Here is a 25747-nt window from a genome sequence, read left to right as displayed (position 1 = left end):
ACTATCTCACCAACCAAGTAATAATATGAAAATGTAGCTTACCTGGAAATCTAGACTGAGTCAGCATTGACATTTTATTTGCCAGGGTGATACTTACTGGGAAGAGAGGACCAACTGCATTTCACTTGAACTGAATTTGAGTTTGTCACAGATGGCCCACTTGTACCACTTGAGCGAGAGAAACTCAAACTTGTCAGAGGGGAGGAAGGGGTCATGTTTGTTTAGCTATGTCCGCTTGCTGTAGTGCTCCCAAAACGGAGACAGAGTGTGCCTGAAAGTACCATGGACGTAAGGTCACCCCCACAAGCCCCACAAACACACAAGAACATTCAGTGTAAGTAGCAAATTTAGTTCTATGATCTTAAAGGAACAGTACCTGATTTGATACTGTCTTAAAAATGTGAACAACAGAACTTCAGTTTGTGGGGTTTCAAAGTTATTCTTCACTTATCATATGAATCCTAATCCTACAGCATGCTAACTGAGCACTTCCTGATTCTCTGGCAATAAAACACTTTATAAATAGATGCAGACATTACATAACAGATACATTTTGACCTCAAGAGCTGCTTATACAATATATTTGTATTGGGTCAAGACAATACAAGCATGTTTTGATACGGATACAAGGTAAAGATCCTAAAATCATACAGCTTGGTAATAATTATAACATATGATAATTTATTATTGATTTTTATCTTATTTTCCAATCAGAAAGTAGATTTGGGTTGCCAGTTTCAATGTTGAAATACAGTTTTGCACCTAAAACGCCTCTCTCTCTCATCTGAACGGCCACTACCTGAATCCCAGTATCTACATTATTAATTGGTGCTAGTGCATCTTCTACAGCTCAGTGACTGAATTCTGGATATTGACAATTTTCACATGCGGCCGGTCCATATAATGAGAATGAGAAAAACTTGTGAGTTTAGGAACTGGCAACCTGCATGTTATAACCCGCTAGAGCGCATGCAACATATCCTTCCTTTAATGTCATTATTGTAACTGTGTTGTTAATAGTACAATCATAACAAAAACAATAATAAATAATAATAGAAAAACAGTCAAATAATTGTCTTTTTTTTTATTTCACTCATTCTACAAAAGTACAAAAGTATATTACAGTATATAGCAGATCTTCATTCAAGTCCAGGAGCAGCGAGGCCTCACAGTCCTGGATCATATACTGACAAAATATAACTGTGTCAAATGTTACAATCATTCTCAAAAATCTTCATGATCAATATGTGAACTTTTAATAAATAGTTGTAAATAGTTTATTTTGTATGTAATATGAGCCAGTGTAGCTACCTTCAGTACCTTCAGTAAACTTGTCCACACAAATACACAACTGGCACCTCTGACTGCAGTAAATCTAACATACGACTACTAGTGATAACGGAATAACTCTTGATTAAACATTGTAATTGCATATCAAACTATATGAAAATCTGATTTCATATAGTTTGATTTCATATAGATACTGAAAATACTTGATTAAAAATACATGAATTCCAAATAAGAATCTAAGTTTGACTAGTTTAGATTTCACAATGTGGGTGTGCAAGGTTATAGAACCAGCTTTTAACAAAGTTGCAGTCTTCAGTCTTTTAAGTTCTACTGAAATTATATATTTAGGGATGCACCAATCAAAGATTTTTAGTCCCAATATTGATATCAGCAATTGGATTTGGGGTGTCTGCTAAGTCAAGTCAAAGTAAAGATAACTATGAAAAGAACCATATGTAAGACTTTGATGCAAAACTTCAGAAACAATAATGTATACATCAATGCTGAAAGCTATTTGTTTTACACCTTAAGCTTAAGGCTGTGAATAGTATAGTTGCTACTGGTACTACTAAGTGTTACCTGAAAGTAACTGGGAAAAATAGTCAACTCAAGATTAATACATGAAATTTAAAGTACTGTATCTCATACTGCGTTATCACTATTGTGGACTATTGTGTATAATCCAGTGAATATAATAAATGCAATGGTTTACACTGTACTGCATATGAATGACCCTTGTATTTATGCGGACCTGTGTGTGCGTGTGCATGTGTGCATTAGAATTCTGCAGTCTTTTTCTCAGAGGAGCTAGGGTACAGGGAGTAGGGTACAGGGACAGGGAATAGGGTACAGGAAGTAGGGTTCACAGTGCAGGGTAGCAGTGGGTAGGGTAGTAGTGCATAGTAGGTAGGGTTCAGGTCACTGAGCAAGGGTAATAAGGCACAGGGAGTAGGGTACAGGGCATAGGGCTCAGAGGATAGGGTTCAGGTGGTAGGGCTCAAATAGTAGGGCTGGAAGAGCCTCTCGTGGGCGCACACGGCCAGGGCAGTGTGAGTGTGCATGAGTAAGCGTGGGAAGCGGCTGGTGAAGTAGGACACAAAGCCTTCTGGGAGCTCACCGAGAGTCTCCTGAACCTCCTGCGGCAGTTCGTGGTAATGGTGTTTCTGGGGGAAAATACCATTCAAGTTTATCAAAAGCTCTACTACAATTAAATTTGTGTCATAGTAGCAGAATATTTCAGACTACTACCTGATACTAAATGGTGCAAATGTACATAAATTACACAAATAAGTGAGTATGGATAGTCACTATAAAACATTTTGAAGCGTGATATATTGCTTAAGAAACTCATTCCAGAAAGTCAAATTCAAAACCCAAATTTCTGTGTCTCAGAAAATTTGAACATTGTAAAAAAGTTAAACACTGGAAAGTCCTGGTGTCACATCCTAATCAACTAATTCATTGAAAAACCTTTCAATGGTATCCTGATCCTTTAAATGGTCTCTCAGTCTAGGTCAGTGGGTTACACAATCATGGGGAAGGCTGTTGACTGGACAAATGTCCAGAAAACACTCATTGACACCATGCACAAGAAGAAAGACAAAAGGTCACTGCTGAAGAAGCTGGTTGTTAACAGAGTGCTGCATCCAAGCATATTCAGAGAAACTTGAGTAGAAGAAAAAAATGTGATTACAAAAGGTGCACCAGCAAAAGGGAGAGAGGATTGTCAACCAAAATCCACTCAAGAGGCTAGAGTCAGCGCATCAAGAGCCACTATGCACAGACAAAGCCTGTATGGATCATGAGAGGATGTCAAAACAGTCTTACCTGGACTGTGGAAAAAAAGAAGTGGGGCCTCATTTATAAAGCTCACTTATACACAAATCCTTGCTCAGGCGCTCCTTACACCAACCGCGGGATTTATGAAACTCATCCTAAGCGTGGTGCTTTGCTTTTCTCTACGCCAACTCGGGACCTTGCTTGGGAGCTTGCATGGCGCACGCCTCTCCTGGCTACTATGTGTATGCACTAGCTTAGGAAACTCCTATGCAGTTTTGCAGTTTTGCAATGCATAGAAATTAACATACTTTTCAAACGCCTAACATTTCTGTTTAAAATATCCTTTTTATTTATCCATTTATATTTATATTCAAATTTTCTGAGAAACAGAATTTTGAGTTTTCATTATCTGTAAGTCATGATCATCACAATTTCAAGAAATAAAGGCTTGAAAGCTACTATATATAGACTATATAATATACAGATTTAATTTGAAATGAGTAACAAAAATGCTGAACTTTTTTAAGATGTTCTAATAATCGGAGATTGACTGTAATAGACACAGCTGTCACGAGCGCACTAACCTTATTCCTCATGGCTCTGAGCAGGTCTCTCACTGAGTTTCCTTTATAAGTTCTGAAGCGTCTCAGGTCTGCGCAAAACACAAATGCAACACAATGAAAATGTTCAGGTAACTCTTCATTTTTATAATAAGGAGGTCCCGATTGAGCCCAGGAGTCTCTGGCTCGTACCTGTCTGCAGAGGCACTGAGATGTGCATCCTCCAGTTGGTCCGGACCACAGATCGGCTTGCAGTCTCCAGTCTAACCACTATGGGGCTGTCGGAGGGCTCCTTCTCTATACGGTCACTAACATCCTACCAACATACACATACTCAAAGATCAACAACTCATCAAATCAAACAGTACAGAGTACGCTCTGTAGTACATGCAGTAGTATTGCAAAATATAACATAAAAGTTGTTTAATTTACATTATAATAACAAACATTAGTGTTTGTACTGAAATATTGATAATCCACACAATACACTAACTAAAAATATACAATTAGCTTTCAACTGTACTTTAACACTAAATCAAATTTATTTTGCTACTGTTATACACCATATACAACTACTGTATACATGGTGTTGTTAATAGCATTGTCTACTGTTTCTAGTCCTTTTCTCCAGTTTTAGTGCAGTCTAAGTATATTTGCAGCTATTTGTAAGCAATCAAAAACTGGTTTCAGTTCCACTTTTGTTTTAATTTTTGACCTGCGTTGGTATTCCAAACAATAAATAGAAAAACATTATTTGGGTACTGAGATAATTAGAATGAGGCAAAAGTGCATAGACTTTAAAATAGATCAAGTCATCACAAAACGTAACCAATTTTAAATTTAGCATAATATAGGACTGTAAGATTGTAGTTTATTACAAGAACTCCTTGTAATAAGCTACAACCTTGACCCTATTAACACATCACTTTCTCAAAGTAACTACACTGGTGGAAGGTGGGTTAAGTGTCTTGTCCAAGGACACAAGAATAGCATTCATCTGTGGCACCTAGAACTGAACTGCCAACCAGTAGATCAGTGGATCTTATTGCTCCAGCAATTATGTTTATATCGGGAATCAAACCACAAACCTTTGTGTCAGAGAACAAACACTCCACCAATGAAGTACCAAGCTTGCTACCAAGTGAAGTACACAAATGCCAGTACCTGGAAGAAGAGCAACTGTTTCTCAGGTGTCCAGAAGAACGGGTGCTTGAGCACACAGGCTGTGGAGGGCCGTGCTTCTGGGTCAGGGCTGATCATCTGCTCGATCAGGTCCCGCGCGATCACGTCCTCTGCACACATGCTGAGGTTATAAGTCTTTTCCTACATTGACTTACATTCATTTCCTAGAGACTGATCCTAAACTTTACCATCTTTCCAATAGTTTTGCTGTTTTTTATGTTCTAAGGTAAGATTTGAGGGTTGGACTTGTGCTATTTATTTTGCAGCTCATGCCTTTAAATGAAGAGATTTTTGTCTACAGGAGAGGTCTCAATCATGTGAGTGTGTATGCACACACACACACACACACACACACACATACACACACACAGAGACCCCCCCCACACACACACACACACACACACTAAACAGCATATCACAACTCATTTTGTTATATAATATATGTGTTCTTAACTTCTTACGATTCATTTCCTCTTTGAAGTGAACGAGGGCATATTCTCCAGACAGGATGTTGACCTGCCTCCGCAGAGCATCTCCAAATGGGTGCTGCCCCCCACTGACCAGGTAGTAGAAGACACAGCCCGCCGAGAACACGTCCACTGCTGCTGTCTGAAAGTGCAAGGCAAGTTTTGTTGCTACATTTTAGTATTTAGGCTACAGCAAATCAGATACATAGAGAGATAAAGCAGGTGTTATGGCAAATGCTCTTCCCGACACAATCAGTTACAACTAGTTAAACTCTCAAGTTGGTGGAAAAATATACAGTATAGTTTGGCACATTCGTGGATTTTAAAATAATTAAGACATGACACAAAATGTGTAGACCTCAGACATAAGACATTTTGCAATGATTATTTGTCTCACACTTGCAAGAAAAACAGCGGCACCACACAGTTGCCCAAAAAGGGTATTATAACACAAATAAAAATACACGGATATGAGAGAAGAGGTGGGCCTTTTCCATGCAGTTGCATGTGAAAATGAAAAAAAGAAGATATGAGCTTGGATTAAACCTTCCCTAAAAGGACACAAGAGTGATGCACTCTCTTCAGTGTGATCTGAAGTTATGGAGCCTGAAAACAGGGCTCCACAGAATGCGGAATGAATTAATAATGTAGTGTAAAATACTCTGGGTGTCTTGAAAGGCGTTATATAAATCTAATGCAAATATAAAAAAAACTTAACAAACTTAAAAAACAGTATAAAAAGTTGCTAAAATTTGATGATCATTTAGTTACACAAATTAAACGTGTATGTGTGTGTGTGTGTATATATATATATATATATATACACCTCTGAACCCCTTTATTTTCCCTTTTGTCTTTTTTGCCCTCTTGTATATCTATCGTCAACACAAGCAAACTCACTGGTTTATTCCCTGGCGTTTCCCTTAGAACCTCTGGTGCGATCCAGCCTTCAGTCCCTGGTATCCCGGAGCGGAGGGAGAAGCTGCAGCGGCCATCTTGGATCTTCTTACAGAGGCCAAAGTCCGAGATGAGAGCCCGCACCCGGCCCACCGCGCTGGGGCCAGAGAGCAGGATGTTTCTGGGCTTCAGATCCCGGTGAACTGCACAAGTCATAAGGTAGAAAAGAGTACAAATAAAAAACAAAAATTTTAAAATATAAACAAAAATTTTAACTTAAAAATAAAATAAAATGAAATAAAATGTTTAAAAATCAAAAATTCAAGTGATTTCAGACCTATATTTAGGGAGTGAAGGTGTGACAGACCACACATGGTTTGTTCCAGTAAGCAGATGGGACTTAGATCTGGAAAAGCTGATGGGTTTTTCTACATACTGCAAAGAAAAGAAAGGATCACATTTAATTTTGGCATAATTTTTCATTTTTACATCATTCATGTTATACTTTCTAGAAATTTGTATTACCTCTTGTAATTTATGTAAGTGACAGACTCGGATAACAGTAAAAAAGGGTTGCATCAATAAGTCACTTGGCTATGTGTTCCCAGTTCACAAGTAAAAAAAAAAGGTGAATGTAACTTGTGCTTGTGCTAGTTTTAAATTGTGATCCACCAAGAAATAGATAAATAAAGTAGTAAACAGTAAAAATACATTCCCACTCTCATTCATTAATCTTTCTACACAGCCAAAAAAAAGCATATCTAGGTATTAAAAGTGCATTGAAACTTTCCTGGTAGTGGTGGTACTTTGCCCAGAATTTTTCAAAGTATGCATTAACCATTTTCCATTACAGGTGTTTTATCGCTCATAATACCTTGAAAAATGTGCAGCTTTCAGTGAGCACAAAACTGATCTGTGCTCCATGGAGATAGAGAAGTTTAATGCCATACAGTGCAACATGCACAGTATGCAAACCAATGAAGAGAGGCAGGTAGTGGCTTCTCCACCAGAAAAGTTAGATAGTGCATTTTTAATCTGACTTGATCTAATGCTGAGTTCATGTGTCCCTCAGGTGCTAGGGTTTTGACTTGTTTGCTTTAATCTTGTCAAGAATTTGATGACACCACTAATAAAATCACTGAGTCTGCTCTTTAAAAGACCCATATTATGTAATTCTCTAATCTATATTATTATTATTATATTGCTTCCTCATCATTTTGTTTCATTCACACGTTTAACACACAAATCTTGCATAGTTAGGCTGAGTTCTTCTCTCAAACTGAAAACATGTATCATGTGCTCCACTGTGTTTTTACATTCCATGCACCTTCAATAGAATACTTGGATTATTTCACACCTGGAATTTCCTTCCTCTACTAAACAATAGGTAAAAAGTAGCTGCTAACTTGAAAACTACTGCTTCACAAGGTGGAACAGAACATTTTGAGTTTTGGAAATGTAAACAGACTAATAATGAAGCATTACTCAAATGTTAATGAAACAAAACACAACTCCAGGATTTTTTTGTGATGAGGTAAAAGCATTATAACATGGCTTAAAGCTCACAAGAGTCAATTTTTGCGTAATATAGGACCTTTTAACAATGTTTAATAGGGCTAACTGAAAATAAGTGCAAGAAGAGTTAACTGCTCAGATCTCAAAGACAATAAGTGAAATGTTAGTGAAATGAATATTTGTGAATGGGAGACAATTAGTAGCAGTCTAGCTCCTGACCTGCTGCAGTGTGGCAGCGCACAACTCTATGGCGATGTAGGTGAAGAGGCGGTCCCTCTCAGTGCAGAAGTATCGGATGACGTTTGGGTGTGTGTCTGACTCCCTGAGCAGCTGCACCTCTCTCTCTGCCACCTCCAGACACTCAGGCAGGATCCTCTTCACGGCCACGTGCCTCCCATCAAACCGACCCCTGAGAATACACAGCACAGGGGACCAGGTCATGTGCTTATCTCACTCCTTTAGTTTAACGCAGACAGCTCCATAGATTTAACTGATTTGAGAAAGTAAACAAAAGAGCCATGGGCCACTATTGTAAAAACAGTACTGAGTCAGTCAATATCTCTAGTTTACTTTTCTTAATTTCTAAATCTACATTACTTTGCTGATATACTACAAGTAAATAGAAGTTCACAAGATGAGGTATTTCTACTGTGAAAGAAATGTGACCCTAGTTAATTTTTTCTATTAGAGAAGACATTTATGCTAGTTTCATGTGGCTAGAAATGTGACCAGTCCTTCAGATCATGCACATTCCTAAATCTGATTATTAACAGATGAATTGATTCATTTCTCTCTGATCATGGTCCCTCTGAATATCCACATCAGACTATGTCTAGAAATTAGATAATAATCAGATTTTGGTGTGCATGTGAACATAGACTGTACAGACTATGAACAGTTATAATGTTGTGATGTCCCATGAGCCCAATAGTGTCTGTGAGTACACACCTGAAGACAAATGTCCCTGCTGTCCCATGTCCCAGGACATCTGATGATCTGAATGAAATCTTTCCCACGTGGACCTCCTCATTTTCACCCCCTGTAGGAGCATTTCAGCTTTAGCCACTTTTCACAACTAGGCAAATTGTTACAATAATGCATTTTTTACTATACATATAACTGTATACTTTGATACACAATAAACGTAGCATTCTTTGATGGCAGTCTGCCTAGAGCAGGATTCAAACCATAGGCTGTAAATATAAACTGACATAGCTAATGTGTTTGCTGCAGGAATAAATGATCAGATTAATGACGATTACTCAAAAATGCACGAATCACGCTTAATACCACTTTGAGTGTGTAAATAAGGACAAACAATTAACAAAAACAATTTTGGAGCCATATCATCTGATGCACAGCATGTGCACAGTGAATACATAGTTTACCATGTACTTTTTACACCTGCTCATGTGGAGAAAAGACTCACATTGTAGTCTGAGAGCTTTCAGAATGTTCAGTCTTCTCCTCCAACCACTCATATATTTTACAAGTCGTCTTTCAGAGCGGAATGAGGCAAATCAAAATTAACTTAATGCAACTATAATATAACCTGACGTGTGTGCTAACAGGTACACAACATTTTCATCACACAATCATTCAGTCAATCAAATTTGAATAAAATAATATAATTTTGTGTGGTGGTTAATTGATTTTACACAATCAAAGTGCATATAAAAGATTTTCTTTTTTTTTTTTTTTTCCAATTTTGACTTGGTTTGGCGGGATAGTACCTGTGGTCGATATTTATCATAGTTTTGCATCAGTTAAGTGGCAGTTTGTGGAAAAAAAGCTGAAATGAAAAAAGTAAAAAAGTAATTAGTGATAAGAGAAGATTGACTGGTACAGTGTCTTCCAGTTATACTGTACTGACACTGATTCAGGTTGTAGCAAAGCAGATATGTGAAAACAGGGCCTATTTTTTACTTTTGGTTGAAATTATATCAGAAGAAAAAAAGTGTGTAATAAATACCTTTGGAAAAGGACATGAATTTAAAGTTAAATTGTGCAAATATGTAGCCTACTTATGGTAAGTCATACGAACCATTATTATTACTATTAAGGTGGTTTGAGTGGTTGCTGTGGTGACTGTGGTTGGAGTGATTGTTGGCAGTAGGTCTGTGGTTGGTGTTGTTTGTGTCCATCTCTGATGTGGAGCTACAACGGCTTTGAGAGCTGGAGACAGGCTCTGGACAAACCCCAGGAGAGTCTGAAAAAAACAAAAAACATTAATAGGTGAAATAACTACACAAAGAATGTATTATTAATTTTAACCAAGTTATATTGTTGTTACTTCATCAGTAATAGGCTGGATTATTTCATATTTAACGGGTATGTTGGTTACAACAAATATAGTATTTTCAGATCTTTATCCAAAACGTTATGCAAAACTTGCAAACTCAAACGAATGGTGAAATAAGGCTTCAACTGACAGATAACATTTTTTAACAGCTTCTGGTGGATAAAATAGTGAAAGGCTGAGCTCTAATTTGCTGAATTACTCAGACTGGGGAATGACAGGACAGTCCTAAATAAGGGCTGTTGTTAGTAGTGCGTTCTGTACCCGTGGAGTGGCTGGTCTCCTGGGTGACGTTGGAGTGGGATGAGTCTAGAGGGACCGTGTGGATGGTGCTCTGGATCCTCTGGAGGCGGGACTCCCAGGCCTGCTCCAACTGTCTCTGAGTCTTTAAGTGCAGCGCTGCACGCTGGAACAACCATACACAACACATTTACCATACCGACAAATTCAAATGTGTGCACACACTCATTCAAAAGGGGACATATTATATATTATAACCATATACATAACTTTGAACTAGGTTAGAACGATTTATATGCATGTTTAAGCAGTGGAAAGTGACAAAGAACAAAAGTGAAAATACTGTCCTTAAAAAAATACAGAAATGTAAAATGTGTACATTTTACAGTGGATACTTTTTACTTTACTATACTTGAGAGCAAGGTATCTGTACTTTCTACTCCAGTGCATTTTTTTACTGGAAAAAATTAAAGTAAATGTGTCCAAAATACTTTTTATTTTAATCCTAAAGTACCTTTTTAAGTATGTACTTAAGAAATTTTACTTCTATGGGTGCTGATTTGGGTGAAGATTTATTGTTTTGAAAATGCTACATTAGCCCATTAGCTAAAAAAAAACAATTAACATCTTTTTTTAAGTTTCACTTTCAGTTTTGGCCCTCCCTCACCTCCCTTCCACCTTCAGAGCACTATTACAACACAATCAGTGTGCATGACACTAATACTACTATAATAACTACTGGACATTGCATCAGGTTTGTGAAGTTGCTGTGTACAGTTTTGTAAGGAGGGTTTGAATAGGGCCCAGGGGAGATCACTAAAATACTCAAACAAGCATGGATGACGTCTAAAACCTCTTCAGGCATGCTTGTGATGAGAAAACAATGACCTATGGAGGTATTGGTTATATTTATAATTTCGCTTGTTTTGACAAAATCGTGTTTATTAATTAATCATTATTACATTTATATAAAAAAAAAAAGAATAATGTAATCTCTCAAACAGTTGAATGTAATAACAAATATGCCCTTTAGTCAGTGTCTGTTGACTATAACCTTTGAATTGTAATATTTCTAAAGAATATTATTATAGCAAAAAAGACACCACCTCTTATACCTTTATTCTTATAAAGACTAGCCTTTAACTTCTGAATTCAACAGATTTCATGTGATTTAGTCAGTTTGACTGACTATAGGTATATCACCGCTACACAAGATACTAAATACTTCTTCAGTCTCTTTAAATGACACAAAACCTAATCTGACCGATCTTTTTACAACAGATTTCTGAGGGTGCACTGTTAACTGCTCATCTGATTTGGAACATTTCTTGCACCATCTCTGTGTGTACATCCTGTTTCCTTCTGACACAAAAGTTGATAAGAAGTAATCAATATTTCACTGACTTAGTCAGTGTTGAAGTTGAATGCACTTTCAAGGCTTCTAAAATATTTCATGCTGACCTATAAACAAGTTACTAATGAGCAGAAAATAACCTATGGAAAATCACTAACTATATATAGTAAATACTATTGTATTGTTTAATACTTTAAAATTAAAAAGCAACAAAATAAAATACTACTACAAAAATATACATAATTAAAAAGGTCCTATATAATTTTTTCCATGTATTTGAGCAATATTTGTCTTGCCCTGTACAGATATATTGTATAAGCAATTCTTAAGGTCAAAATAAGTCAGCTGTGTACTGTCTGCATTTAATTATAACAAAAACATGCCTAAAGAGGTTTTAGATGTGATCTTTGTAGTATGAACCCTCCATATGGTTAGCAGTGCCCTATCCAATGCTCTGCTCATGAGCCTAAATAGCTCATACTCCCACATGGTAATTTTCTAAATATATATAAAAGCATGATACAAAATAATAAACTACAACTTCATAAACCTGTTGGAATGCATGCAGATTTTTGTTGTGATGACAGCACTCTGAAGGGGAAGTGATTTAGTGTGGGGAGCAATACATAAGTAACTAAATAAAAATGTGAATGTAAGTATATTATAGCATGAGATACTCACAAGGGGGTAGGAGAAGGCAAAGGCCAGCCACCCTCCCAGCAGCAGGGTGAGCACTGCCAGGGTGAGGTGGTCCTGAGTCATGAACACAGGCAGCACGGTCAATCGAGGTGGGGCCTTCTCTCGGCTCTCTGCCTGACCCGCTCCCCTCTGTGAGATGGGGTCTCTGGAGCTACCGGCTGAGCTCTCAAACTGAAAAACAACAGGAAAAACAAAAGGAACAGGCCAAAAGTGTTTGTAAGAGTTGTTTTATTTTTTATTGTTTTAGATATGTAGGAGCGTAAGTAATGTTGTCAGAATTTGTGAAAATTGTTTAAATGTAAATTGTACTACAAAAGTAGAACATTGTGAAAAAAGAAAAATTCAGACCATTACGTACAGCCTTCATCTAGTGATCAAACATCTTATCTATGACTTGTGCGTCACCTTAACCATGCTGACGGCCCTGCATATGGAATACTCTAGTTTACGATACATAGCAGAGAGCATTTTCTTTCATTTACATCATACATAACTATATATATCATTACAAGGTGGACAGATTGTCCTTGTCCTTACGCAAAGAACTTGTCCTCTTTGTCTTTGTGTGATTGTGGTGAGAGAGTGAGAGAGTGAATAAGTGAGTGGTAGTGGTCAGAGTATGGACTGTATAGACACATTATTTTCAAGAGCACAGTAAAAGGGACAGTGATCAGTTTGAGCAGTATCTCTCAATATTATGTAAGAAATGTATACATTCATTTCTCATGTTTTTTGCCTACAAGTAGTGGTTACAAGAAAAGAGCACTTTGGCTTGCTTTTTCTGATTACCATAGTGAATAGTTTTACAGTAGCAGTACTCACATAGCGCTGGTCATAGTAGGAGGAGGGAGAGGCAGGGGAGGGCTTTTGAGGGGGGATCACAGCCTCTCCAAACCGCTGCAGACCCCCAGGGAAGTCCCTAAGCATAGTGGTGTGAGCCAAAGGAGGCAGCTCGTGGTGACCTGGATATAAGTGTGAGATAGGCACTGTGTGAAGGGCATCAGTCACTACATTTACATACCCAGTGAAATCAGAGTGTGCATAACAACCAATTTCAAATCATCTTTGCCCCAAAACCTGTCATACTACTCTAATATCAGTCTAAAGCAGGTCAAAGTGGCCACAAGATTCACATCTAACACCAATTTCTATACCTGCCAATACCCAATTTCAACAGATACGAGTAAAGAGACTGAGAATAGTTTTTTTTTTCCTGAAAACAAAAAAGACAAAATTGATTCAAATGTATCGTGTAGCTGTTTTTAGCTCAAGTATCTACAGCTTTATATAAGTTAAATATACAAGTTAAAATGAACATTTAAGATCAAAATAATGAGCCTGAAGTGAGGTGCAGAGAGAGCTGAGAGAGAGCAACAAGTGTGGTTACCAAAGACAGATAAACGTCAAAAGTCAAATGATACAATCTGGTAAATAGAACCATTAAAAGACAAGTGTTACAAAAGTGCTCCTAGCTGATGTCAGTGTGTGATGAGTACCTATGAGCAGCCACTGGTTCTTGAGGTTGGTGGTGCTCCCGGGGGGGTAGCGCACATCTGTGGAGGGGGTGATCTCACACTCCCCCCTCTCTCTCACTGTGACCTCTTCTGTCAGAGGCCCTTCTATACGCGCCAGGGTCACTCCACGAGGCTGGAAAGACAATCAAAACACACATCAAACTTTTATTTGCAGCAGATATAATTTTATACTATATGCAGAGGTGGGTAGGAATCAGTTCCATTTACTTGAGCAACATTTCTACTTGTTTTGTCTGTCCTGTCATTGTTTTGTGTTATTGTGAAGCACCTTTGAGTTACACTGAAAAGGGCTATATAAAACCAATGTATTATTATTATTAACTTTTTGAAAGTATTGTACTTTTCCGAGTAGATTTCAGACATCATACTTGAGTAATATTTTTACTGAAGTAACAGTAATCTTACTTGTGTAAAAGTTGTGATTATGCTTCCAACTGTGAGTCTTCAAGTGACAAAAGCTTGTATGCTGGCAATATGAAATGATCTGAAGATTTGTGTTTCTTGCACTGCTCCTTCATATATGATTTTGTTACTCTTACTTGAGTTGTAGTTTCCCCATATATTTTTTACTCTTACTAGTCCAATTTATTGAACTTTGTACTTTGAAGTAACGTTACCCTTACCTGAGTACATTTTTTAGCTACTCTACCCACCGTTGCTGTACATTTATGTAACAAATATGAACTTACCACTAATGAAACTCCATGATGGACAAGAGAAGTTGAGGCATAGAGGTGAGAGTCCATCTTTCCAACGTAAAGAGTATGCCTGGAAATAAACAAAGGTTTAGTTGCAGTTAATGTGTAAACATATTTTGGTACATTAAAATGTACAGTTATAAATGTAGCAAATGTTTATTAAATAATATAAAATAGTAATAAAGGAGAATAAAATTCATTGGATGGAAGATGGCTTGCCAGTTTCCAGTACATTGCCAGTACAAAAATATCCTGGTGTGGAAGTTATGGATAATAAAAAGGAGCCGACAAACTTCTCACATTTCAGACACAGAAAGCCGTGTGTCGCTTTATTAACTGAACTCACAACTTCCATCAAAATGGCTAATAATGGTAAACAGAACAGCATGCCTCAAACGTCAACAGGTCTTAAAGGGACCACGACTATACTGTATATAGAGCACAAACCTGAAAACTGAACACTGAACATAGGTGAGCATGTAACTAATGTGTCTCCAGTTAGTAGTGAATTATGTATGTAAACATGTATGCTAAAGGAACTACACTGGACTTTCACGAGTGACGCAACAATCCAGGCAACATGGAAATGAAGCATTTTTGAGAGAAAACGACTTTGGATTAATGGATTAATAAAACAAACGTGAATAAAGCAAAATATAACTCCAGTTATAACATGGTAAGATCCTACATTACGCAAAATCTCTCTCTTTCGTGAGCTTTTAGCCATTTCAGAATGTTGTTACCTCCTCAAAACATACCTGGTGTTGTATTTGTTTCATTCATACATGTTTTCCTTTATTATTAGTCTATTTACATCAGCTCAAAATGCTCTGTTCCACCGTGTGCTGTATTTTTCAAGTAAACTGATTATTTTTACGTTTAGTTCAGTAGAGTTTGGCAATTCCAAATCATCCAAATGATTCTAGTGAAGGTGTAGTTTAAAAACACAAAAGTACTATTACCACATGACATCACAAGGTGGAACAGAGTGTTTTCTATTTGAGAGAAGAACTGTGTTAAACCTGTGTAAATGAAACAAAACACTCCTCTAGGTATGTTTTTATTGAGGAAACAGAGAGCTCAAAGTAGCATCCTTGCTTACACCAGCTGAGTCTGTGCAGTGGCCTGCTCCTTCACAAACTGGTAGCTCCACTTGAGGCTGGAGTAGGGGTCGGCTCGCTCACTCGCAGAGGAGAAGGTGAGGAAGCGCAGAGTTTCCATGGCGAGGGACAGGTGAGGGGCGTGTCTAAGAGAGTCTCCGGAATACAGGTACACGCCCACTACAGGCGAGCCATAGTTCTGACTCCACAGCACGTCACCTGGCAGAGAAAAACACAGTATTTATTCTTGACATACTATGTAACCGTACAAGTACTACTAGAATATTACTGCTAAAATACACCCAATAAATACTCAAGTAAGAGTTATATAGTACTAGGCGTATTTATTTTGTTTAAGTAGTGACAATCAAGCAGAACAGGAAATAACTACAACAGAGGTGCATAGTACTCCGTTACATTTATTTGCATAACTTTTTAAAGAAATTGTACTTTTACAGCACTTTTACAGCGACATACTTTTACTCCTACTTTAGTAATATTTTATTGAAGTAACAGTTCTCTTACTTGAGTAAAAGTTGTAAAAATCTTCCCACTGTGAGAAAGTCTACAAGTGACAAAAGCTTTATGTTGACAATATGAAATAATTTGAACATTTGTGTTTCTTGCAGCATTCCTTCAGATATGATTTGGTTTGATTTTAGTCTAAATTGTGTGTCCTATCCTTTTAAAAGATTTTGTGCATTACAATCCTATTCAAAGATTTTTTTGTCCTTTAAATTACTTAATCAGTTACTCTTACTTAAGTAGTACTTTTCCTAAATATTTTTTACTCTTACTTGAGTAACTGTGAACTTCTACTTCAGTGATAATATTCTGAAGTAAGATTCCTCTTGAGTAAAATTTTGGCTAGAACCCATCTCTGATTTCCAAGACATAATCATGAAATATCTGGACAGCACTTTACTTAAAGGTACACTGGAAAAGGACAAACAATATTTACTTTTTATTTATGCTATAATATGAATAGAAAGGTACTGAGAGGTACTTCTACACATACTCATAGTAGGAGGAGTTGCAAGTATTTACCTTAAAGGTGATTATAGTTACTACAAAAAATTACCCATAATTCACACACAGTGCATACTGGTATTGTCCAGCCTGAGTTCTCCTTACCCGTCTCTCTGTCCACTGTCACTACAAGTCCATCACCGCTGGATACAAGATGGGCCATTTCTGAAAAGACAAATACACAGATGTTATGGTTAATAAGATATAATAATGCATCAGTTTTTATATGGTGCTTTTCTGGACACTCAAAGACGCTTTACAGAGCATTATTCCTTCACTCTACACCCAGTGGTCGTAAGCTACTATTGTAGCCACAGCTGCCCTGGGCCAGCGTGACGGAAGTGAGGCTGACAATCTGCACCATGGGTTCCTCCGACCACCACCATTACTCACACACACACCACTTTCATAGTCATATATTAATTCTTACAATGTTTTGTTGGATTAGAGCTGTGCAATAAATCAAACTGATCAAGATTAAGTTGGGTCTTTCTATTGGAGAGGTCTACAGCCAATCCTCTGTCATTAAGCGTGTGTGGAATTCAAACTTCAGAAGAAATATAGAAATATATATTAATAGTTATCCGTGACCTGGCCCAGAAAGCAGAAAGCAGAAGAAAATGGATGGATGGATATCAATAGTTAGTTAAATGTAAAATGTTGTATACACAAAGTACACTGTACTAAGTAAAAACCAGAAACCAGCAACAATGTAAGTGCTGTACAGACAGTTGAGTTGAAATGTTGTAGTGAAGTCCATAATTCATCATAAAAAAATTATAATAAAGATAGTTAAAGGTTAAAGAAATTGTATGCAATATTTTGATTTTAAATTCTATAAACATGACCTCACTGTGTGCCCGGATACAGAACATAGCTTTTACTGATAATGGTGTTGTTAATCTATTCTTGATTACAAAAACATTAGACATGATGCCCTATTTATTTGTTATAATTTGGTGTTTTGGTTCAATAACATGGCCCAATCCAAAACCAGAATGAGCCTCACATGAGTCATTTTGGGTTGCCATTTCCATTGCTGAAATCCAGTTGATTTAAACCTAAAATGCCTCTGATCGAATGAATGAATGCTCACTACCTTAGCTCCAGCATCTGCAGACAAACATGAATGAGTATCACTGATGCTCCAGTACATGTTGGCCATATTCTGAGAATAAGATCACTGTGTTAGATTAGAAGAGTAGGGGTGGGATTAAATACATTTTCTTCTTCACACTCCTTTTTGGGCAAATTTTTTGTTGTGTTTATTTTCATTTCTATTATGATTTCACTTATGTTATATGTTACATTGCATAAGAATGTAAATCTTTATTTGCCTAAAATAAATACATAAATACTATTACTTATACTACTACTACTACTACTACTAATAATAATAATAAAGGAAAAAACTCCAGGTTAAGGCCCTGATAACCCAGGTTTAATGTGATAGCAGCACCTTTTTATTAACCTGTAAGAATACAGATCCTTTAAAAGCACTAATAACAATTGTTTGTTGCAGTGTAATTCCTTCATCATTACCAAGGTGAATGTCACATGACTAGAGTTTGTTAGAGCAGTAAATATAGCACTGTGGGTCTTAAGTATGTTTAAATCTAAGCTGTAAACAGTCCTGTTTACCTGTGCATATGATAGAAAGGTTTTTATTCCGCACTCTCTCTTTTATTCTTAATTTTATGATGATTATTTATGTTTTGATTTGTTTGTATTGTGATTTTAATGTTTTTCTTATTCTGTAAAGCACTTTGAATTACGTTGTGTACTAATTATGATATAGAAATAAACTTGCCAACTGCACAAGGTACCTTAAACTAATGGTATGAGAGAGAGAAAGCTAATGCCATGTTCAGTGCAAATCCAGTATTCATAAACATAATAGCCATAAGTTTGATTGTAGACCTTTAAGGTTAATAACATGTAACACAGGTATCTTCCCCTATCTTGTGTCGCATTTCCTCTTCTGTCTGAGTCACATCCACAAAGAAACACAACTTCAACCTTGTAGTAAAGATGGCCTTGTATGAGCATTGATATTGTCAGAATTATCTCATTTTTTTTCTATCTTATTTTATTCTTATTTTTTTCCTGTTTGAGAGAAGAACTCAGCCTAAATATGCAGGACTTGCATGTAAAAATGTTTGAAAGAGACAAAACATAACTCCAGGTATGTTTGTGATGAGGAAACAACCACTGGTGGAATGTAACAAAGTAGTAAAATATTGTACTTCAGTCATAATTGTAGTTATCTGTACTTTACTTAAGTAGATTTTGAAATGGCTACTTTTTACTTTCACTTACATTTGAGAGCAGGTATCTGTACTGTCTACTCCATTACAGTTTTGAAGAGAATTGAAAAGTCAAAGTATTTTTATGATAGTTTGGGACCTGCTGAAAAGGGTCAGGATTTATTTTTAACATGTCCGTAGTTTGAGCAAACAAAAATTTACAAATAAAAACAGCTAGGAAAAAAATATTGGTTAAGTTGTTTCTGTTGAAACAAAATTAAGCAGAAATCTTCATTAAAACCAGTACATTTCAAGATTTATTAGATCTCAAAATCTGCATGAAATACTTTTACTTTTTACTCTTGAAGTACAGGTACTCTTTAAACAGGTACTTTAATACTTTTACTTAAGTAGATTTTTTCATGTGATATTTTTTTTTACTTGAGTATTTTTTTTCTCCGATATCTGTACTTTTACTTAAGTAACAAAACTGAGTACTTTTTCCACCACTGGAAACAAATTATATCAGAGATCCTAATATGGGCCCTTTAAATTGTGCTGGAGGACATGTCAGAATTCTGTGGTGGAATTTGCTGTTTAAATGCAGATTTGAAGATTTGTTGACCTGGCTTATGGTTAATATCTCTAATTCCGGGCCTATCCACATGAAACAATAACTGTCTAATGTGTAATAATCTGTCATTATAAATAAAGAAGAGGGAAATCCTTCAGAAAATTGCCCCATTATTTAACCCCAAACATGCGAGATTTAATTAATATATTATATAGTCTAACAGTATTCATACAAATATGTTTCTTGTGTTTCTTGCACCACTCATTCAGATAATTTTTTTTTTTTACTTTTAGAAAATACCAGACTGTGCATAATTTAATGTTTTGTCCTTCCAATTACATCAACTTCAATGTGTAAATAAGATGTTACGTCCCAACAGTTACTCTTACAATACTTTTAATTCTTACTTGAGCTACTTGATTCAAGCATTTAAGAATGTATTATTTTATTTCTGATTTTCTTGTGCGTTGTAGGGCGTATACGTACTGTAGTCCTGTTTCTCGTCATAGGCAGGGGCAGAGTAGTCGTTGTAGGTAGCGTTCCACCGCAGCTCCTGGGTCTTGGTGTCAAACATGGTCACCATATACTCTGTAAAGACACAAATGTGTACAATAAAAGAGAGTTATCTTAAGATGACCCAGCCCACAGACACCCATCTAGAGGACCATCACATGATTCACCTCCACCCAGAGGTTCCTAAAGGTAAACCAAATGAAGCCATGCCAAAAGACCACCAAAATCGACTGCTTCCTGACCGCTGGTTTCAGCATAATGATACAAAATAGCTGCAGAAAGACTGGAAACAGACTGAGCTCTTGTCCTTAATTGTTAAAAATCTGAGGTGAAAGAATCAGATGTGCACTTGTTATTCCTAATCTGTGATCCATGTAATTGCTACTTTCATTTATCCATTACAGATTACAGTAATCTTAACCAGACACAGGGCCTACATCAACATTCATAGACAAACTATGCCTAATATGCCTGTGCTATTTAAGGCTTGTATATCTAGGCCTATGTTCACAGTTAAGTATCTGTTTTTTGCTTGTAACATGTTTTAAACTGCTGATTAATCTACATGAGCAGAGTAGAGCAGAGACAACGCAAAGCCAGTTCTTTTGAAACTAGAAATAAAATCTATTGGTGATTAAAGATAGCCAGGCTGGCTCCACCTAGTGCCTCTGCTCAATTTAATTTCTCTCCAACGACTACGTCAGGAATCGGAATACACTAGACGGTTTACAAGAACCCTGGAAGTGCGAGTTCGGGCACCAGCCAGTCAGCGAAGAGCCATATATTCTGTCTTGGCAACGATTCCCAAGATCAAGGATTTAAAGCCAGAACAAAGAGAATGTTTGGTGAATTTTATCAAGGGGAAAGATGTTATTGCCCTTCCTCCTATGAGCGAATGAATCCTACTGCTGCGAGGTCAGACGGTTTCCACAAAGTGAAACCGGTTGATAAATCCGGCTAGATTAAAGGGCCCATATTAAGCAAAATTGACGCCTGTGAGCTTTAAGCTATGTTATCTCATCAAAAAGAAACCTGGAGTTGTGTTTTGTTTTATTCACATATGTTAGAAGAATCTCACATTATTAGTCTGTCAACGTCGCCACAGCTCAAAATGCTCTGTTCCACCTTATGATGTCATGTAGTGGTAGTTTTCAAGTTAATAGCTACTTTTTACCTTTAGGAGAAATTGCAAATTCCAGAGCTGAAATTATCCAAATGATTCTAGTGAAGGTGTAAGGAGTTTAAAAACAGAGCACAGTACTTCCTGTATTACCACATGACATCACAAGTTGGAGTGTTTTCTGTTTGAGAGAAGAAAACATTTTAAAATATGCAGGATTTGTGTGTAAATGAACCAAAACACAACTCCAGGTATGTTTTTTTTATTTTATTTTTTGAGGACACGACATAGATCAGAAAAAAACATAACATGGGCTTTTAAATGTTTTTAAAGCGCTTATCTCTAACAATTTGGAATGAGCTTTATCACCTTTAATGACTTTTAATAGACAATGAACTAAGGCAACATGTGATAGAAAGTGTCATTAAGACATTTATAAAGTAAACTAATGAAAAACGGTGAAGGCCATGTGGGTGGAGGTGTGTCCTGGTCCTCTGGGTGGAAGTCTACAGCCTGATCCTTGTAATAAACACAAGCTCGGGTTTTATGTGAATATTTACTCTGGAGTATATAAACTGCATATAAGAAACAGGGTTCACTGCACTAAGAGAAATGTAATGGCTTATGACCTTAAAGTGCATCTGACACATTAGAATAGTCATTTCACTAGAGTAGTTTTTTCTAGTTTTTATTTTTATTTTGGTGAAGTTTATAATTGTACTTACTTGTTAGACAACGGCAGCAGATATAATTAGGTCTGTCACAATAACACATTTTGAAGCACGATATATCGCTACAGAGAAATACTGTGACAAAGATAATATTGAAAATACTTTATGCCACTGACATGAAGCAGGAAAAAACAATTTTTAAATAGATGGTGTAATTAAAAGGCCTGAGCTGCAACAAATAAATAGCAGATCGAGCCAATAATTAGCCATAGAAGAAGTGCTTCTACCTGCTCTCATTCAGTTGTGTTGTGTCCAGACCTTCCGTTGTTCTTTGTTGTTTTCCCCAATCTACTCCACAGTGTCCAATTTAGTGGCAACTGTTGGACCCTGCTTTTTAAGGTGCATTGTGGGACATTCTGAGTGTACTACTTGATTTAGTTTTCAGATTTTTTGTTTGTATGATTTGTTGAAATGGCGTTGTAAGTAGGTTGACTGTACCTGTGCGGCCTATGTAGAGTAGAGGGGAGTTGGGGCAGATGGACTCTGAGGAGCCGGTGGTTAGACTGGTTTGCTTTTCACCAGTCTCTGGGTCTACCACAAACCACATGTCCAGCTTTTTACCTACACATACAAAGTAACACATTATAGTCACAAACAATGTACAATGTCAAATGTGTGAGTTACTTTCTTAATTTTCAGACAGTGGGAGGAACCCAGTGTCTGAAAATGAAGAAAATAGCCAATAGTTAAGTAGGTCTATTACAGATGTTACCGTGGAGTAGCAGGGTAGCAAGATTTACTATATACCAATTAATTTGAGACACTGCAGGTAAATAGGAAAAAATCTTAAATTTAGATATATTCATTTAAAACTTCTTCTGTAGTATACTTATGTAAGTGTAAGAAAAAAAAATATTACAACTAATGTTTTCAAATATAAACATGATGTTTTGTGTATAAATATGAACAAAATTAACCTTATATGGGATATATGAGAAAAAAAGAAGAAAAATGGATAGAGCTTTAGAGATTTACATTTTTTTTTTGCCTCAAATTGTTGTCATATTATATACAAAATATACAGAGAAGATTTTGAATATCTTATTTAGCATTTGAGAAAACTAAACGTTATTGAAAATTGGCCTGCATTTTTATCTCATTTTGGTGTTAAAACTTTAATAAATCAGGTTTTGAATTCAATATTCAGTATATGATATCAACAAATCCTTCTGTACGATTTCATATGAAAGTTTATATACTAAGAGACCAAACTGACCAAAAAATAAATAAATAGTGACTCCCCTTAAAGATGTTCCTAATTACAAATTAGAGGATAGGAGCTAATATTCAGTATGTTTGAAAGAAATAACCAAACACAAAGTCCATATTGTAAGCATATTTTTTGTCAAGAAATAGCTCTACACATTTGTCATTAATTTAGTGGCTTAAAGATGCACTAAGCAAATTTTCAGGTATGTGTGTGTGGGTATGGCAATGGAGATGTTATTGGCTTGACTGCAATATTTTGAACAGGCTCATTTCTCTGCAAATCTGACCTGTAATTTGACCCAGTGATCTACTTATCTCCAATGAGATTGATTTGTTTAATGCCATACTGTGGAATATTGTCATGGATCTTTTAAAGTTTAACCCTGACCCTGTTAAGACAGAGGAGCACATTTTCCAACAGGCTCCTACACCTCTGCTCCAACAGTGAGAGATACAGGACTACATTCAGACCATACTCTATACAACAGTACAACAACTTACACTTATGTAATAACCCTATGTCCTGTCAAACATTATTTCATCTTTGCATTGTTTCTCCTTAGGACTTCCTGTAGTTAGATGAAATATATTTGTATTACTATATTTCTATATTTTATTTTTATATTTCATATTATATATTATATATTTTATATTATATAATTATGCCTTATTTGACACCAGTCTCTTGATATTTTTGCTGAATTTATGATTTGATTTATGATTGATTGATATTTTTGTTTTGGTTGTTATATTATATTGTGATGTGTGAGCTACTGTGTCTAAATATTTTTTCTTGTGAATCAATAAAGTTTGTTTGTTAGTTTAAGTCTATTTGATTAATTTTGTGGAATCACAAGCTTAAAGTAAACTTCAGTTTTAATCATAACTTAGGAGGACAGTTCCAATAGTACAAAATTACAGTCTAGACAATGTTTTCCTGTTTTGTTTAGCGCTGTGCTCTAGTACAAGCTGTCTTAGTGATGATGATGATGATGATGATGATGCAACAGACCAGCACACACATACATGAAGTGGTTGTGGAGTCAGCATGCTAACAACACTTACCATAAAAAAAGCTATAATCAAAATGTGTATTGTGTGCTTACTGCATTCAGTCACTGTAGTATTGTGTTATCATTTTCCTTGTTCTTTTAAGGTACTTAACCTGCAGATAAAGGACACAGTTTTCCTCATTCTCAGTATATTGTACGGAGCGGCCTGTCACATGTGACAGCTCAGAACCTCCAGAATTTCTTCACTGAGATAGCATTTTTTTTATCATTTAATTTAACATAACTCCGAGCAGCATCAGCTATCCAAGTGATCAAGATTTAGCAACACGCAGAGATAGAGAATTACAGTCTGTGAATATCTATGGAATTTACAATCAAAATCTTACATACAGTTGTTTTAAAAAGCTATGAATTTAAGAGGGGTGTGTAGTAAAAATCAAATTACCATACTTAGTACTACCATAGCCTATTAAGAGTGGGCAGTATTTTGGCTGGAGTCAGACTAGGTCATGTAGTGAAAGAGGAGAAGGGACAAGTGCGGACCTTTTAATGTTTTAGGAAGCATTCATTTAGATGGAATGGCCGTGCTGAAGAGGGAACATAAAGTATTGGCTCAGTGCTTGGCTATATGAATAAAAATGGTTATCAAATGCTTGTTTTAAATGATTCAAAACACACTATATTTACCTGTATATAAAATTCCATCCGAACTTCTGCAAGGAGCCGACTGCACCAGCTCTGGAATGGTGAAGGGGAGTTTCTGAAATCACAAGGAAAAGAAATAATAAACAAAAAAAATAAACTTGTATTTAAAAAATATTGAAATTGAATGTCCAATATTATGCAAAACTTATATCTTGATTTGTGTTTTCGAAAGCAGTGTTTTGTTTTGTTTTTCTTCTCACCACTGTGGAATTCAAAGCCAAAATGCTAAATATTGATGGTCTTACAATGTGATGATGTTATAAATAATATCTACAAGGTCAATTCACAATTGCTGAACCTGATCATTTCTATTAGTGGCTAGACCCCAGAACTCACTATATTAGAACAAAGGTCTCCATTTTAAGTATATTCACTTTATATTCCTCTGTATTAAATGGTATAGGCCTTGAGAATGCTGTGATGTCATCTGAACCCCAGCATTACAGGAGGACCTTATACTCACAACCAGCCCTTCTTTGTGTTTTCCTCCCAGGATGTATAAACTGCCATCGTTTGGATCTGGGAGAAAACCAGACCTAAACAAATAAGAAAGAAAGAATTTATTAACTAACATATTCATTCATTTGTGTGTGTGTGTGTCTGTGTGTGTGTGTGCACGCGTGTTACTTACTCTGTCAAGTAGACTGGCACCTGGATGACAGGGTCTGAAAAATCAACAGGAGATATTCTGTGATTATGAGTACCACGAATGAATGAATGCTTGAATGTTTTAGCTGCATGATGTAAAAATGTGCATTTTGTTTGCAGAGATCTGAACTACAGGACTAGATTTTTAGAATTAGTGCATAAAAACCTTTTTGGTTACTTGCAAGTTATATAGTCTGTAACTTTGTTGCATGAAAGCGTGTTTTTATACAATTAGTTATTATTGCTCTGAAAATCATAGAAAACTAAGTGTCCTTAATGTGAATGGACTTGCAACTCCACAAACTTTTATTTGACCTGCACAAGGGCCTCCTCCTGTTTGTTTC

At 36.3% G+C, this 25747-nt stretch overlaps 1 protein-coding gene across 1 annotated transcript; it reads right to left on the bottom strand.

Moving 5' to 3' along the window:
* Positions 1 to 1073: 1073 nt before the first annotated feature.
* On the bottom strand, positions 1074 to 25614 carry ern2 (endoplasmic reticulum to nucleus signaling 2). The gene is given in 24 exon segments (XM_055158025.1): positions 1074 to 2453; positions 3654 to 3721; positions 3822 to 3945; positions 4794 to 4921; positions 5273 to 5420; positions 6179 to 6378; positions 6513 to 6582; positions 6584 to 6610; positions 7910 to 8099; positions 8639 to 8729; positions 9735 to 9899; positions 10254 to 10395; positions 12265 to 12453; positions 13105 to 13244; positions 13779 to 13929; positions 14507 to 14585; positions 15618 to 15834; positions 16750 to 16809; positions 19951 to 20052; positions 22267 to 22389; positions 24738 to 24810; positions 25219 to 25291; positions 25387 to 25420; positions 25605 to 25614. Coding segments are annotated over 24 exon segments (2784 nt in total). The 3' UTR covers positions 1074 to 2273.
* Positions 25615 to 25747: the final 133 nt, after the last annotated feature.

Source organism: Boleophthalmus pectinirostris, unplaced genomic scaffold, assembly GCF_026225935.1.
Source record: "Boleophthalmus pectinirostris isolate CB_2022bp ecotype Guang Dong unplaced genomic scaffold, ASM2622593v1 HiC_scaffold_22, whole genome shotgun sequence".
Classification (NCBI taxonomy): Eukaryota; Metazoa; Chordata; class Actinopteri; order Gobiiformes; family Gobiidae; genus Boleophthalmus; species Boleophthalmus pectinirostris.
The sequence above is the reverse complement of the archived record's forward strand: the minus strand, read 5'-3'. Positions and strand labels throughout refer to the sequence as shown.